The sequence below is a fragment of the Sarcophilus harrisii genome, chromosome 3, assembly GCF_902635505.1.
Source record: "Sarcophilus harrisii chromosome 3, mSarHar1.11, whole genome shotgun sequence".
NCBI classification, from domain to species: domain Eukaryota; kingdom Metazoa; phylum Chordata; class Mammalia; order Dasyuromorphia; family Dasyuridae; genus Sarcophilus; species Sarcophilus harrisii.
In genome coordinates, this window is record NC_045428.1 from 117,600,526 (window position 1) to 117,616,758 (window position 16,233).

A 16,233-nucleotide genomic window follows, 5' to 3' on the forward strand; every position below is an offset into this window, starting at 1 on the left:
ATTATAAAACAGATATAAAGCATAATAGTATTATGAAAGGAAATTGATAAATTTCATCTCCCCCAGTATCACCTTAATATTAAGATTTATGTTTATTATCTGTGCAATTATGCAATGTAAAACTATATAATTATATATCTCTTGATGTGATTAACAAAAATAGAAGGAATTTCTAGAAATATTTTCCTTAGAATAAACATTATAGTAAAAATTCAAAGCTCTCTATATAAATAGGTCACTTGTTAAAATATTTTTACTCCTGTGTCTAGACACTACTTTGCTATAATAATTTTATGTTTTGTATTTTTGTATTTATTGGGCAAGAAATAAGTTTTATTGTTTAGCCTTAAATTGAATTATAGTTTAGTATTTTTTTTTCATATTATTTGATGGGAATGAATTAAACACTTGACTAATAATCTTTTTTCGTAAATAGTATTTTATTTTTTCCAATTACATGTAAAGATAGTTTTCAAAATTCATTTTTTGTTAGTTTTTGGGTTCCAAAATTTTCTCCCTCTCTTCCCTCTCTCCAAGATGGCAGACAAGATGATATATGTTATACATGTGCAATCATGTCAAACATATTTCCACATTTTGAGTAATAATCTTGATTTGTGAGATTATTTTCCTCTTTAGGTTTTGATTACCTTGTATTGGCTGGGCAGGAAAGCACAGAGTAACCCTTACTATAACGGGCCTTACCTTAATCTGAAAGCATTTGAGAACCTTTTGGGACAAGCTCTGACTAAGGTAAGAAACCTAGTTTTTTAAGTATAATATAATCTGTCATATCACAAATATAATCTTTGTATTCTTGCAACTGCGTTTATTTAGCTATCATAAATGGGAACTGGCTTACTAGTTAGTTCATTTTTCTAGTTTTCTCATCTATAAATGAAGAAGTTGGATAAAGTTTTTTAAGGGTTCCCTTACCCTGTTTCTAAAATTCCACGATTCTGTGATTTATAGTAATTATTGGTAATATCAGTTTGTATTCTATTATACAGTAATATTCTTTTCTGGAAGCCTGATAATTAGATATCAGACAGTATTTGCAAGTATATGATATTTTTACCACTTCTTTCTTTCTTTCTTTCTTTCTTTCTTTCTTTCTTTCTTTCTTTCTTTCTTAAGCAATTAGGGTTAAGTGACTTGCCCAGGGTCACACAGCTAGAAAGTGTTAAGTGTCTGACACTAGATTTGAACTCAGGTCCTCCAGATTTCAGGCTGATGCTCTATCTACTGTGCCACCTAGCCACCCCCACATTTTTTTTTATTTGAAAAATTAGTATCCTCTTTTTTACTTTGTAAACCTTGTACAAATATTAGTTGTTATTATTGTTATTTCTATTTAATGTTAATTGGGTTTTCTTGACAAAGATACTAGAGTGGTTTGCCATTTCCTTCTCCAACTCGCTTTATAGATGAGGAAACTGAGGCAAGCTAAGTGATTTGTCTAAAGTCACATAACTATTAAATGCATGTGGTAGAATTTGAACTCAGGTCCTCCTGAGTCTAGGCCTGGTGCTCTATTTATTGTGCCACCTAGCTGCCATAGTAAGTAATAGAATCATTATTTCAATCAAGATCCTTATTCTTTATGAGTCTTTTACTATTAAACCAGCCCTTCCTCTTACTTCAGTAACATTGTTTTTTATTTTTAAAAATTACTTCCCCATCTTTCTTTTTTTCTTTCTTTTTTTTTTTATTATTATAGCTTTTTATTTACAAGATATATGAATGGGTAATTTTTCAGAATTGACAATTGCAAAACCTTTTGTTCCAACTTTTTCCCTCCTTTCTCCCACCCCTTCCCCCAGATGACAGGTTGACCAATACATGTTAAATATGTTAAGTACAAGTTAAATACAATATTAGTATACATGTCCAAACAGTTATTTTGCTGTACAAAAAGAATCGGACTTTGAAATAGTATACAATTAGCCTGTGAAGGAAGTAAAAAATGCAGGTGGACATAAATAGATTCCCTGTCTTTCTTATGTTTAAGTACTAATAGTTACTGGAAAGGTTCTAATCATGCAAATACAAACCAGAATCTGTTTTTCACACTTAAACATCTTTGATTTACATGTTTAGAACTGTTTGTCTTAGACCTAATAGAGAAAATGTTGTTCTATCTATTGACTATCTATTCAGTGCCTTATGAGTGAAATATGTAAACAAAAATTATTAGTAATGACTGATTAAATTCCTGGAAGGTTAAACTAACTCACTGTTAATTTAAAAATAAAATTCTTTAGGCACTTGAAGACTCCAGCAGTCTGAAAAGGAGTGGCAGGGACAGTGGCTACGGAGATATTTGGTATACTGAACGTGGAGAATTTCTTAGTCCTTCAGCCTACCACAAAAGAGACGATTCCTTTGATAGTTTGGATTCTTTTGGGTCTAGGTCATTCACAAGCTGTTCATCAGATTTAACTCTGAAAGGAGGCAGTGAAGGTAACTTAATTTTTTAAAAAAATTATTCAACTAATATGCTTTTCCTTGGATGAAAGAGATTGTATATTATTGTTGCAGGGGAAATCAGGGGAGACATGTTTTGGAGCAAATAAAACTAGAAAAATTTAGGGCTATTAAGCAGTTATGTCATTATGTAGCAGTGTTAACATTTTCTTCTTTTACTATTACTTTATATTTTTCTCTTTAAATCTGTGTTTCTGGATTAAAAAAAAAGTTGGCAGCATAAAAGATAGATGCCTATTTAAGACTTCTTTAGCCATTATTTTTTCTACGGTGGGATGTCAACTGTCTCTTAAAAAAATATTGATGTCTTGATTTTACGTCCTACTCATTGCTGAAAGAGTCCTTCCCTTCCCATATCCAGAGAAACTTCCCTTATAAAAAAGGTATATAAAAGGAAAAAAAAATAGTTCAGCAAAACCAAGACATTGATATTTTCTATAGTTCTCAATGTCTTTAAAGAAAGGAGAAAAATATAATTTTTTATCTCTTCTCTTGGATCAAGTCATGTCAAGCATTTCTGACTTTAAATATCTGGATTTCCCTGACATTTGCTCTCTCTGCAATTTCAGGCAAGGAATATTCCTTCCTGGAAAATTCCTCTGTTCCCACCTTCTTCAACAGGAAATAGCTACAAAATTGGAATTATGAGTCAGACTGTGACAGTAGTTTGTTTACCCTTTTGCTTAATTCATGTCTAAATAAAATTTTGTTATTCTTGAACTTTTGAATTTTTTCAAAATAAACTCTCACCAACTATCACATTTGTTTTAAAAAGCCATTAAACAATCAGATATATTCCCTTTTAAATGTTTCCATGGTTATCTTTCATCAACATTTCTGATGTTGGTTGCAGTTAGTTTATTCTCAAGTTATGTGATAAAGTATTTAAGTCCCTGTAGTTTCGCTATTCTTGTTATTTGAGATGATTTTTTAATATACAGTTCATCTGAGTGACTGAGAAATAGTAATTGAAATTTTTAGCTTATTTTATTATGTAATTGTCCAAAGAACTTAAAATATGTAGAGTGTGTGTGTGTGTGTATACTATATGTATGTATGCACATACCCAAATATGCATAAATGTTGATTGATAGAATTAAGGAAATGTAATAAGAAAATAGAAGAGAAATGTATAGAAAAGCATAAACATCAAAAAATTCAAAAGTAATAGCAGAACAGTGCTGAATAAAAGTCTTTGCTTTAAGATTCATGTTCTCATAGAGGCCAATAAAAATCTCCTGCCCAAAAATATTCAGTGACTCCCTATTGCCCATTGAATTGCTTGAAATCCTTATCATGGCATGTAATTATTTAAAATTGATTCACAAGTAATCTAGCTTCACTCCAGATATACCATTTCACGTGCTCTATAATCCAGTTAAATTGCTTGACCTCCTGTCCCCATTTTTCTTCTCTATTCTCCTGTTTTTATACTTTTGTTTTTTCTTTCCTTTCTGTCTAGAGTCTACTTTCCTCTTTCCACTTTTGAAATGCTTTCAATTCAGGTTCAATTCAGCCACTGTCTTCTAATACAATCTTACTTCCCATTTCCCCAATTATTCTTATTTGACAGTTTTCATAACCTATATGGATTTTTCCCCTCTGCATTTATCACTTTGTCTTTATTACTTTATTATTATGTAAATTCTGTAAGCTTGAGGCTGTAATTATTTATTTTCCTATTTGTATCCCTACTTCCTAACATAGTTCCAAAGACTTAATAATCTCTTAAATTTTTTTTTTTTTGGGGGGAGGTGGTACTGATGATAGTCAATTGAATTGGAACTGTATTTTCTCCTATCTTGACATTCTTGGGAGAAGAATTATTGACAGTGTTCAATGGTGGTTAAGATTTGGATGTACATATAGTCAGTAAAATAAAATGAGTTTCTCCTTTCAGGGACTTAGTAAATTCTATTACAGTATACAGGTTGATATCATAATTTTGTCATCCTTAAGTACTTTCTTAGTAGACATAAAAATAAAATCAATTTATTAATTTTTATTATTTATTTTTCCCTATAAAAATTTTTTTGGGAGTTGAATTTCCATTACTGACAAGTATTTTTTTTTTTTTTTTGAGTCCGACAGTGTGGCATAAAGAGTAATACATTTGGAATTAAGCAGATTTGGAGCTCTCTACATCTGATTCCAGACTTATCTTTATGTCTTTTTTCATTCTGCTCACCTTTATGTAGTCTGTGTTACACATCTACTTATGTGATATGAAGTAATAGCTTTCTGAGTTTTCATTTCTTCATGAATATATTTGTACTATTTACCCTGAAGAATTTTGAGAGAATTTTGTAACTAGAAGTATACCATTTACAAGTGAGTAGTTTAAAAAAAATTACCAAGTGTTTGCCATGTGTAGACACAGTAACAATACAAGAAAACAAAATAATTTGAAATTTCAGCTCTGAGTGATCTAAGTTTTTAGATATAAATTTCCATTAAATCAAACACTTTGACAAAAGTTGTAGTGTGTAATGCTGTTGGAAAAAAATACCAATAACAGACAAATTGAGGCATTTGTATTATTAGTTACTTGCCAATTCAATCACAAACTCTACATAGAGGATTCTTAATCTTTTTTGGTGTTATGGCCCCCTTTTGTAGTCTGGTAAGTGATGCCTATGGTTTCCTTCTCAAAATAATATTTTAAGTACATAAGATAAAGTACAAGGAATTTCAGATTATATTGGATTTATAGAACTATTAAAAAAATTCCAAACAAAAAGAAGTTGATGGATCTCAAGTTAAGAACCACTTATGGAAAACCTTTTTTCTTCTTCTAGCCACTTTGTGTAACCTCTTTTTCCTATCAGCATAGCATTTTGCTAATAGCTTTCTGCTTTCTCTGTTAGCTGCTTTAGATACTCTCTCATATTTGGGACAGAACCTCATCAGTTTAGACTAATCCTGGTGGCCTTCAGGTTACTATCTTTTTCTTACCTACTGGATCCTTCCATTTTTGCCAACATTTATTACTCTGAGAGGGTATTGTTGCACAATGCTGCCTTTGTGGTGGGCATTACAAAAGAAAAAAAAAGTGAATTGAGTGAAAATGGTAGTAAAAGAAATAGAAGGGAGGGAAAGAGATAATATCAGTAGAAATAGTTGGTTGGAACAAATATATTTTGATTTAAAAAATCAAGATCCTTTCCTTTTTGTCCCTCTCTAGTCTTTTTTCTTTTTTACTTTTCTCTCCTTCCATCTCTCTAAAGATAAAATATAGATTTTGTGCTCATTTGAATAAGAATAATGTAAATGGGTACACTTTTAATTTTTCTGCAAATGATTTACATCATAATAAAAAATTCCCAAAGCAATTTCTATTGCTACCAGTGTGAATAACTTACATTTGTCCCATTGCTTCCATCTAGTTACTGATCCAAGATCTTTTGAGGTTTGTCTGTGTGTTTCTCCAACATAGACATGCATGCATACATTTAATATATTTGCATTGCTTTAGTTAGAATTACCCAATTATTTGGGAACTATTTTATCACCTTATTTTAAATAGATTTGACTTGATTATGACACAATTTGCCATACAAAATAGATTTCTGGAAAATTACCCATAGGGTTAGGGGAGTGAGACTAGAAATAAAGATGGTTTGGCAAGAGATTAGCACTTTGTTTTCTGCATAGAATGCGGTACAGTGAAAGAATGTAATGCATGTAGCTCCAGTATGCAAAGCAACTTCCACCTAATGGTTCTTATCACAACTTCATGACAAATTTCTAAAAATAATCTGAGCAGTTAGCATCAGCAGTGTTGAGTTTCCAAGGGAAAGGCAGAGCAAGCAAGCTGTGTGGGTTTCAGTTAGATGCAAAATCTGGAGAGTAAAGCAAAAATAAAAAGAAATTTTATGTGTGCTTCTTTTTAGGTTGTGAGAGTGACACAGATTCTGAACTCACATTCAAAATGCAGGATTATAACAAAGATGATATGTCCTATCGAAGGATATCCGCTGTTGAGCCCAAATCTGCTTTACCATTCAATCGTTTTTTACCCAACAAAAGTAGACAGCCAACCTATGTGCCTGCACCACTGAGGAAAAAAAGACCAGACAAGAATGAGGATAATCGAAGAAGTTGGGCGAGCCCTGTATACACTGAAGCTGATGGAACCTTCTCAAGGTACTGGGTTCAACTTTAAATGTTTATTTTTCAAATTCAGTGTATTTTGTGATGTTATTTTTATATGGTAATTGAATATGGCAGAGAAAATAGATCTTAGACCTTCTTTAGTAATGTCTGTGTGAGAGGTTCCCCTCCTTCCTCCAGTCTGTCTTATTTTAGTCATTCATATCTGAAAGATTTCTTTCTTCTAAGTTAGAATATCAGTATGAGATTGAAAGTTCCTATTATGGGAAAAAAAAATATATATATATATATATACATATACATACATACTTGAATTTACTGATATATGTCTAAGTTTAATAGCCAGTTCTTGTTTTCATTAATTTCTTCTGGTTTTGATTGACCTCAGTGGAGATGAAAAAGAATCATTTTAACTTCCCATCAAATTAGCAGAGCAGGATGTGATTTTTTTCAAATCCAGCTTCAAATCTGATGGTGATATGTGACTGTGACAGTGGTTCAGATTCAGAGAACGAACGAAGGTTGCCTGATATAATTCTGGATGACTTAGCCAACCGTAGATTCCAAGCAAAAAAGAGACATGAGCGCTCCTCAGCATCTAGACAGCTTTCCATCTTGAAAACCAGCCTGTCTAAGTCTTGTTCACAAAAGTTTTCTACAGCTGATCCTTTAGCTACTGGATTCAAGGAACTGATGAGGTCAGAGAGATTTGTATTGGATTTGAATATCTATTGTGATGTTAATTCATTTTAATCCAGAAAGTAAACTTGCAAGTGAAATTTGTTTCCCTTCCCTTGCTTAATTCCTTCTCTTTCTTTGCTCCTTCCTTCCTTCCTTCCTTCCTTCTTCCCTTCTTCCCTTCTTCCCTTCCCTTCCTCCTTTCCTTCTTTCTTCCCTTCCTTCCTTCTTTCCTTTTCTTCCTCTTTTGCTTTCCTTTCTTTTTTCTTCCTCCTTTTCTTTCCTTTCCTTTTTCTTTTCCTTTCCTTCTTTCCTTTTCCTTTCCTTCCCACTTTCCTTTCCCTTCTCTTTTTTCCTTTTCCTTCCCTTCCTCTTCCCTTCCCTTTTCCTTTGCTTCCTCTTCCCTTCTCTTTCTCTTCCCTTCCCTTCCTTCCCTTTCCCTTCCCTTCCCTTCCTTTCCTTTCCCTTCTCTTCCCTTATCTGTTCCCTTTCCTCTTCCTTTCCCTCTTCCCTTCTCTCTAGCCTTCCCTCTTCCCTTCCTTCATTCCTTCCCTCTTCCCTTTCTTCTTTCCTTCCTTCTTCCCTTCCCTTTCTTCTCCCCTTCCTTTTCACCTCCTTTTCCCTTCCGCTCCTTTCCCTCTTCCTTTCCTTTCCTTCTTCCCTTCTTTCTTTCTCCCTTTCCCTCTCTCACTGTTTCTCTCTTCCCTTTTTTCTTTCTTCTTTTCTCATAGTCACTAAATAATTGTTCTCAATGCCTCCAGTGGTTCCTTTGATTATTCAGTGGTTGTGATACAATGCATCTATAATGCCTTAACTTTGTTTTAGGGACTGCAGTGGTGAAAGTGAGAACTAATTTGCTTCATTCACAGTGGCGTGAACTTTGTGAGCCCAAAAAGCATGCCTTTTATGTGCTCCTTGTCAAATTGCTCATAAAGTATCTTAACTGGTTGGATGTTTTGAACAGTAAACAGAGGAGGAAATGGGACTCTAAAGTGGAAAACAGGCCAGCAATAAAAGAAACTTCAAACTCCTCTAGCTATTTGGAGGAGGAAGAGGAAGAGGAAGAGGAAGAAGATGAAAAAGCAACAGGCATGCCAAACATTGTAAAGGATGATCTTTATGTGCGCAAGCTAAGTCCAATAGTGCCCACTGCAGGAAGTGACTTTGATAAGTTTCTTCCCAAAAGTTGGATTCCAGAAGATGTGAATTGGAAAAGAATTAAAAAGACAACTTCTTACAAGCCATGGTATAAGGAATTTCAGGGATTCAGGTTTGTCTTCATGCATGTTCTGTGGAGCATGCATATCAAAGTATACAAGTATACTTGACTCATTTTGTGTATATCTTTGTACACAAAAAAAGATGTGGGGGGAGGGAAGTTTCTTCATACTGTTTCAGGCCAGGCCATGTCAGCACTTTTAGCCTTTGAGGTTGTCTTGGGAGATATTAGATTTAAAAGAAGTATTTGACAGTTTTAAGAAATGCCTGGTTCTTGAAAAAAAGAATTCTCTTCAATGATGACTTTATACAATTTCACTAGTTCTATTTTTCTCTATCTCTTCCTTTTTATTTTCTTTCTCCTTCCCTTTCCTGTATCATGACACAATAGAAAGAATTCAGACTCAGAAGATGAGAATTCAGTCTGTGAACAAAATCCTGCCACTTTTAGTATGGCACAGAGAGCAGGGCAAGGTTCAGAGAGCAATTGCCAAAGACGGTCAATCTTGATGGATCTCGCTACTAAACAAGCCCCCAAATCATGGAACAGAAATACAGAAAAGAGATTCAGTGATGCTTCTGATGGATCAAGGTTGATATGATTGCATGAGTTTGATCCATTTGAAGAGTGATCTTAGATTATCTCTCTACTTGCTTCTGCAGCTGCACTAACATAAACTGATGTGACAATCTTGTTTTTTACTGTACTGAAGCATGAGATGTCATATCTTGAATGCATTCAGTATAAAAATAATAAAAGATGGCTTTTGGCAAACTTATGTCCTTGATATTTATATAGATTAAAAAAATCCCCACCTGTAATCTCAATTTAAGCTCTTTTAAAAGTAAAGAACAACATAGTGATTTAATTTGCATTTAAAATTTTTTTGAAACTTTTAGAGTTTTATAGTTGCATGCATATATACTGGAGACAAAATATTTTGCTAAGTACTTTCTAGTTATTAAAAAAATCAGACCCAAATATTTTCTTTTTTTAAAATTTAAATTAAAAACCTTCTCTGAGCCAGATCTGGAATTTTATGGGTATAAGGAACTCCCTGTGTGGAAATTTTTTCCATCAATACAGATCAGCTACTTATCTGTAACATAACAAGAATACTTACTAGTAGCACATAGTTAGTATATGTCAGAGGTAAATATTGAATCTTGCTTCTAAGGCCAGCATTCTATCTACTATGCCAGGCCATCGTCTATTATAACCTGAAAATATGTGGGATTGATCAGTGGATGATTTTATAATGCCTTTTCTATGCTAATAATTAAGCATTTTAAAAATAGCTTAGAATTCTGTGCTTTCTCCACAATTATATATTATGGAATATGGAAACAAATACACTTTTGATTTAAAATCTTTCTCCTAAAATATGGCAGTATAATATTTTTATCATAATTATTATTTTATACCTGGAGGAGGAATGAAAGGGTTTATAAATAAAAAGAGAAAGAGTATGTAGAAACACCTGAGCGTGAAACTTATGGGGGGAACCGAAAGAAGAAGAATAACAGTGAAATGTTTCTCTTCTGGTTGTATTTTATTTTTAATTTTTCATAGGGTATAATATGCCTATTAGATTAAATGTATGTCTTCCAAATATAGAAGTCCTTTACTATTTTTCCTTCTTATTAACTTAAGAAACACAGCTCAGAATTTGAATTAAGAACTTTGCTATTTATTACCTATGTGACTTTAAAGTGAATTGCTTAAATTCTCTATGCTTGGATACCTCACCTACAATGAGGACCTTAAAGCAAACAATCTAAGACTTCTTCTAGCTGTAGATTTTGCATCTTCCTCCCTGGTTAAAACAGTCAGCTGGTGTGAAGACAATATTTGATAAACTCAACCTATTTATAACACTTGCTTTTCTGCAGAGAAATCAACTCATTCCCATTCTTTGGCATGTCTGATTTCTTCCATTGAGGTCTTTTTTTAATTAGTTGAGTTAGTTTTTTATTTTTTTTATGCAGGATTATGCAATAGCAAAGGCATGATATGATAAGTTTTTTTCCCCTCCCACCAGATAGAGTAGTCTCTCTGCCTAAGCACCTAAAAATATTTACATGTAAATATTGTTTAGTTTGTCTCTAATTTACTTGCCTTTTAAAATAGTTTCTAAGATTCTACCTTCCTTTTCTTTTATATGCTTCAGTCAGTTTTTATTACTTCAGGCCTTACAAACATATTCTGATGACATCTTGTCTGATGAAACAAAGACTAAAGTTGATCCCACTTCTGGCCCAAGGATCATAACATGCCGAAGGAATGTCTTTTATGCCCCGGGTTACAGAAGAAATGATACTGAGAATGGAGTATTAGATCCTGACTTAGAAAATGATGATTACTTTGTTAGGAAGACTGGGGCTTTCCATGCGAATCCTGTTGTTCTTCAAACTTTTGAAGATTTTAGAAGATTTGCTGTACCGGATGATTTCATAGAGAGAGATATTATTCTGCAACAGAGAGAAGGTGAACCTGTACTTCCAGATTTAGAAAAAGATGACATGATTGTTCGCAGAATTCCAACACAGAAGAAAGATGTGCCTTTATCTGGAGCCCCAGATAAATATCACCCAGTCCCCTTTCCAGAACCTTGGACTCTCCCACCAGAAATCCGAGCCAGATTTCTCTGTGTACTTGAAAGGACATCCCCATCAAAAGACAAAAATAATAGCTGTAGAGTATTAGTTCCCTCTTCTTGTCAAAAAAAGGATGATATGTTGACTCGTAAGATTGAGTCCTGGAAGCTAGGAACAACTGTACCATCCATCAGTTTTACTCCTGGGCCATGCAGTGAAGAGGACTTAAAAAAATGGGAGGCTATCCGAGCAGCCAGCAAAGTTAGGCACAAGAAACGACAGATGGTTGAGAGGTTAGAGTGTGTTTCTGCAAGAATAGTTCATTTAGCTGATTGTCTGTCTAATTCTTGTGAAAGAAGGCAACATTATGTGTTGCTAAACCATGCATGCCATGTGCAAATTTAAGAAAATTAGCTTTATTTTGCTTTGATAAAATTACTTGTCTGGCAGAAAAAATTAGTGCAATACCATATTTGTACCCCTTGTTCCCTTGTAAAACTATCATATCATTTCCTTCCTTAAATTTACCTGCTCAGGTCCTGTTAAGAATATTCTGAACTCCAAAAATTATGAAACTTGCTTGGTACTTTCAGCAAAAATACAGTTCTCCATTATAATCTAAGATTCCATGGAAATAGTGAGCTGTTATTCTTATAAGCTTTTATTAATTATTGATGTCCAGGCATTTTATAAACAGTCTGGATATATTTTGTTTGAAATTATGTGGTAGGGAACATGGGAGTATGTATAATTTTAATTTAAAAATTTCTTCAAAAATATGGCATTGCAAATTTCATTTCTTTTAATTTTAGTTTTGTCTTAGATTTCTTTGAATTTCAGTTATTTGAAAAATTTTTGCTTTTGATTCAAGGCTTAACAAGGTTAAATGCAAACTTTGATAAATGTAAAAATGCATGAATTTTATTAGTGCTCAGCTATTGAAATTTTTAGTGTCATCTGAATTTCATGTGTATATATAACTATGGTCATTTTTGAAATGATGGAGTCTGCATTTATGTGTTAAGTGGTTTGTATTTTTGGTGTTGAATTAGAGGTGGACAAATCACAAGAGATTCATTTGGATTAACTTAATTGATTAGAATATACTTCAGTTTATGTAACATTCAAACTTCCTAAATATGAGAATTTTTTTTTTTTTTTTTTTTAAGGATTGCTGGTTTAGGAATAATTCAAGAAACAATAGATTTTGCCTAAATTTCATCAGATTTTGAGAATGGTATTTAAATAATGTCATATGATATAGATTAATATATGAATAAAACTCTCAACCTTTTAATATTTGTCCATCTCTAGTTAGTATAATTTGTATATAAAAATTTCAATATTCAAAAACTAATACAACCAGAAAAAAAATGACAATTTTAACTTTTGGTTTTCTGGTTTCTTAGACTCTTTCAAAAGATTTCTGATGAGAATGGGTAAGTTTTGTGGGAAATAATAGAAAGCTTTTCTACAGTGTTGCTATTCTTCTATAGTGTTGCTACTCCTTTTATAATTTATAACTGATGATGCATGTTTTTTTAAGGTCTGGGTTAACCTGGGGTGCTGTGTGCCATGCATGAGGCTTTACAATGTTATATGTGGCAAAATTTTAAAGTTTAGGAAATTTAGGAGATATGTTCAAGTCATTCTCTAGTAAGCATTACTTTGGAGAAAATTATAATTAAATATTTAAAAAGTTAACTTTTGAATTTTCTTCTAATTTTTTGAAGGGAGTTGGTTTAATGTGGCAGAAATACTCAATCAGAAATAAAAACAGGTCAAGTGGTATTTTCATAACAAAAATAATATATGTGAAAAGTTAAATTTTAATAATTTCCTAATATCTTATTAAAACCCCAAATATAGCCTCTTTTCTGAAAGAAATTTTATGCCTACAAAGGGAATGTCAATATTTATCTGTGTAGGTTCAATTTCTCTTGAGGTTAGATTACCTTAAAGGTCATTATTCATTTACCAAAAAAAAAATGTCTTTAGATCTGGGCTACAGCTCTGATGGTAATCCCCTTGTCAGTGGTACATGCATTTAGAGATAATTTTCTTATAATGATGATTAAAAGCTAATTTTTTTATAATAATGATTGGTTACATTGTTCTGTTCACATTGTTACAGTCTCCCTTATGGCTAATCACAAGAAATTTCAAGATTTTTAGGGGGTAAACTCCATTCTTTACTTTGAAACTTTAAACTTTGAAAGAATTAAGATCATAATTAATTACTAAATATATTCAATAACAATCTATCTCAAAACAAATTTAATAAAATTTCCGTAATTTAAAAAAAAAACTTCTTTATAATTTTTTCTTCCATTGTGAATATAAATCTAAATTAAGCATACCATACAAGGTATTTATATTAATAAATAGAATAACTACTAGATATTTTTAAATAATAGGACAGGCTAATTTTTAGGACAAGAATGAAGTATAAAACCTGAAAAAAATTCCATTCAATAGACATATAAGTAACTTTTTTGTCCTTAATCTAAAATAGCTTATAAAAATTTAACACTTTTTACATTTTAGTTTTTCTTGTTTGTACCTTAATCTCATTCTTTTAGGGTTCAGGGATCTTAGATCTCTTGCAAGGTCATAAATTAATACATAGTTTCTAGGTAAGAAAGGCAAAAGTGACTCATTGGGCACGTCTTTCATAGGCAAGAGCTTATGCCTCACAAATGATTTCTAGAATATTCATTTTATATCTCACTGACAATAAAAGGAACTCTATGAATCATATTTAATCTTTCATGCTTACAGCTCACTATGAAGAATTATTTTAACTTGTTTAAAAAACTTTCTTGAAGCTCAACCTATGTATAATTTAATATTTTCTTTTAAAATTCTTTGTAATCTAAGGGAAGTTTTAAAAATATAAATTTCAGATATGCTAGGAAAATCATTAAAAAGATGAAAATAGACAAGGATATATAAAATCCACAAGAATATAAACATTTGTGGCTATTTGAATAGCTACTCTTTCTAGTCTTTAAATTTGACCCAAGTGCCTAAATGGAGGTAAGACTGAAATTGAGAAGTATAAATCCTGCAATTTGATAGATATATATCTATATCAATATCTATATATATGTAGTTATAGTTAGTTACATTAATGTTTTCTGTAGTTTATATTTCAAGATTCTGCCACTGGGTAGTTTTAAAAAATGATCTCAATGCGTCATGGTATCAAAATATTTGTAGGAACAAAAGCAATATTCCCAGTAAACTGAGACTTCTAAATAATGGATGTCTTAGCAGATAATGGAGAATAAATACAATGATGTCTGAATGTCTTAGTGGAGATCCTATGTATTCAAAATTCTCTTGTCTGAAAAATTCCAGGAAAATTTCTTTATGGCATCACACAAGTTCTTGTGATAGTTTTACTGTAATTAACAATCCAAGTCTACAAAGATTATAAATAAAAATTAGATGGAGTTTAGGCTTTAATGTACAGCTCGCTTCATATTTGTATGCTTTTCTGTACATAATGTTTTTAGGGAAGCTTATAATTCTTCAGAACCTACTGTTGCTCATCATTTTGTCTTACTGCAAAGTAACTATTTATGGAAATGACATTAATATTGTCTCTTTGGCAGAAGTTATGTTAAAGGGAAAGAAGTGCACTATATCTAAGTCTTGGCTTTGTAATTTCTGGCTTGCTTTTTTGAGCTGTTAACATTTGTCAATTTTTTGGCTTGTCTAGCAGAATGCATCATATGTGGGAGGTATTTCACATGAGCTTGCTTTTGTGTTGCATGGATTTTGGTGTGGTTTTATGAAATTCAAAAACTAGTATTTATTTATTGGCAGAAGTCTCTAGTGATCAAAATTTGATATGATTGTAAGAATGTACAGAAATAATTTTATAGCACTGATAAAACCATAAAATCTAAAGCTAATATCAATAGGAAATAAAGATTAATTATAGAGTTTTAATTGAAAATAATCAATATTTGTATATGTTTGACTAATATATTTTTAGTGAAGAAGTTTTTCCCTACTTAAGCATAAGATGAAGGCACAAGCGGAAATAGTCCCTTCCAAACAGAAATGAAATAGGTCTGAGTGGCATTTAGTGAGATGGGAGCATTCTTGGGCAGCTTTTCTTATTTATGGGAGTTGTAGGTTTATATTCTAGCCTTGTGGTTCTGGAAGTTAGAACCCAAATCTTACCAATGAAAATTCTTCATATTTTTTCCTGACCCCTCTTTGTAGTAATTACAGAGCCACTGAACAGTACTTGGCAAGCTATATTGACATCTGCCCAAGTGAATCCCAAAGCTAGTTTGCAGGAATGTAGTAAGAGGTCAAAAGTGAGATACAATTTCACATTCAAAACTACACATATGGCCTGGTTTATCCATGGCTGACTCAAGTAAAAGGAGTGGATTCCCCAGTTCATGGTGTGAAGTTCATTCACTAAAGGGCTGATTTAGGAAATATATTTTAGGTCATTTTGGTCCTTTTAAAAGTTCCTTATTTATAGTTTTGAATCTAGGAGCTTCACAAACTTTTATTTAGATATAACATACATTCACAGTTAATCAAAAAATCCATTTCCTTGGAGAACTTGGTACCTGGGTTATCTTGAGTAATATTAGATAAGTAAAAATATTACTAGGAGAGGAAGAAATCGAGATTTTTTTAGGATCCCTGAATTCATAATCAGTTTTTATTTATTTGTTTTTTTTTCTCTTTCTATGGTCTAAAACTTTATTACATTGGCTTCTCTGCTACTTTAAAGGAGGCCAATTAGAAGCTAGGGCTTTCCTTGACTTGTGACTTCCAGTGACTTGACCCAAGCAGACCCAGCATAAATTTTGCACTGGTCCAGAATCCTCAGGCATTCTCTATCATAGTTAAGTCAGATGTCACTGGATACTTTCTTGAATGAGATATTCTCATCTCCCAGGTCTGGGCATTTTCATTGTCTATTCCACTTGCCTAGAATTATTTCCTTCTTGATCTCTACTACTTGGTTTCCTTGACTTATTTCAAACACCAGCTAACATTATATTTTTAGCCTTACTGATGCTTCCCTCTTAATTTAAGTGCTTTCTTCTATTGATTATTTCTAATTTATTCCAAACACAATTTGTTTTTTGCCAGTTGTAT

General features: G+C 32.3%; 1 protein-coding gene across 16 annotated transcripts in view; it reads left to right on the forward strand.

Moving 5' to 3' along the window:
• The window catches only part of LMO7 (LIM domain 7), a 229,116-nt gene that overhangs the window by 163,479 nt on the left and 49,404 nt on the right, over positions 1-16,233 (forward strand). For 7 of the 16 annotated variants that reach the window (XM_031958503.1, XM_031958502.1, XM_031958506.1 and 4 more), the window contains 7 exons: positions 640-753; positions 2,265-2,463; positions 6,381-6,633; positions 8,243-8,548; positions 8,888-9,088; positions 10,668-11,387; positions 12,504-12,533. In XM_031958503.1, coding sequence (XP_031814363.1) covers positions 640-753; positions 2,265-2,463; positions 6,381-6,633; positions 8,243-8,548; positions 8,888-9,088; positions 10,668-11,387; positions 12,504-12,533 — 1,823 coding nt within the window. The remainder of the gene's footprint in view (positions 1-639; positions 754-2,264; positions 2,464-6,380; positions 6,634-8,242; positions 8,549-8,887; positions 9,089-10,667; positions 11,388-12,503; positions 12,534-16,233) is intronic. The other 9 variants (XM_031958509.1, XM_031958514.1, XM_031958515.1 and 6 more) reach the window with 5 other exon arrangements.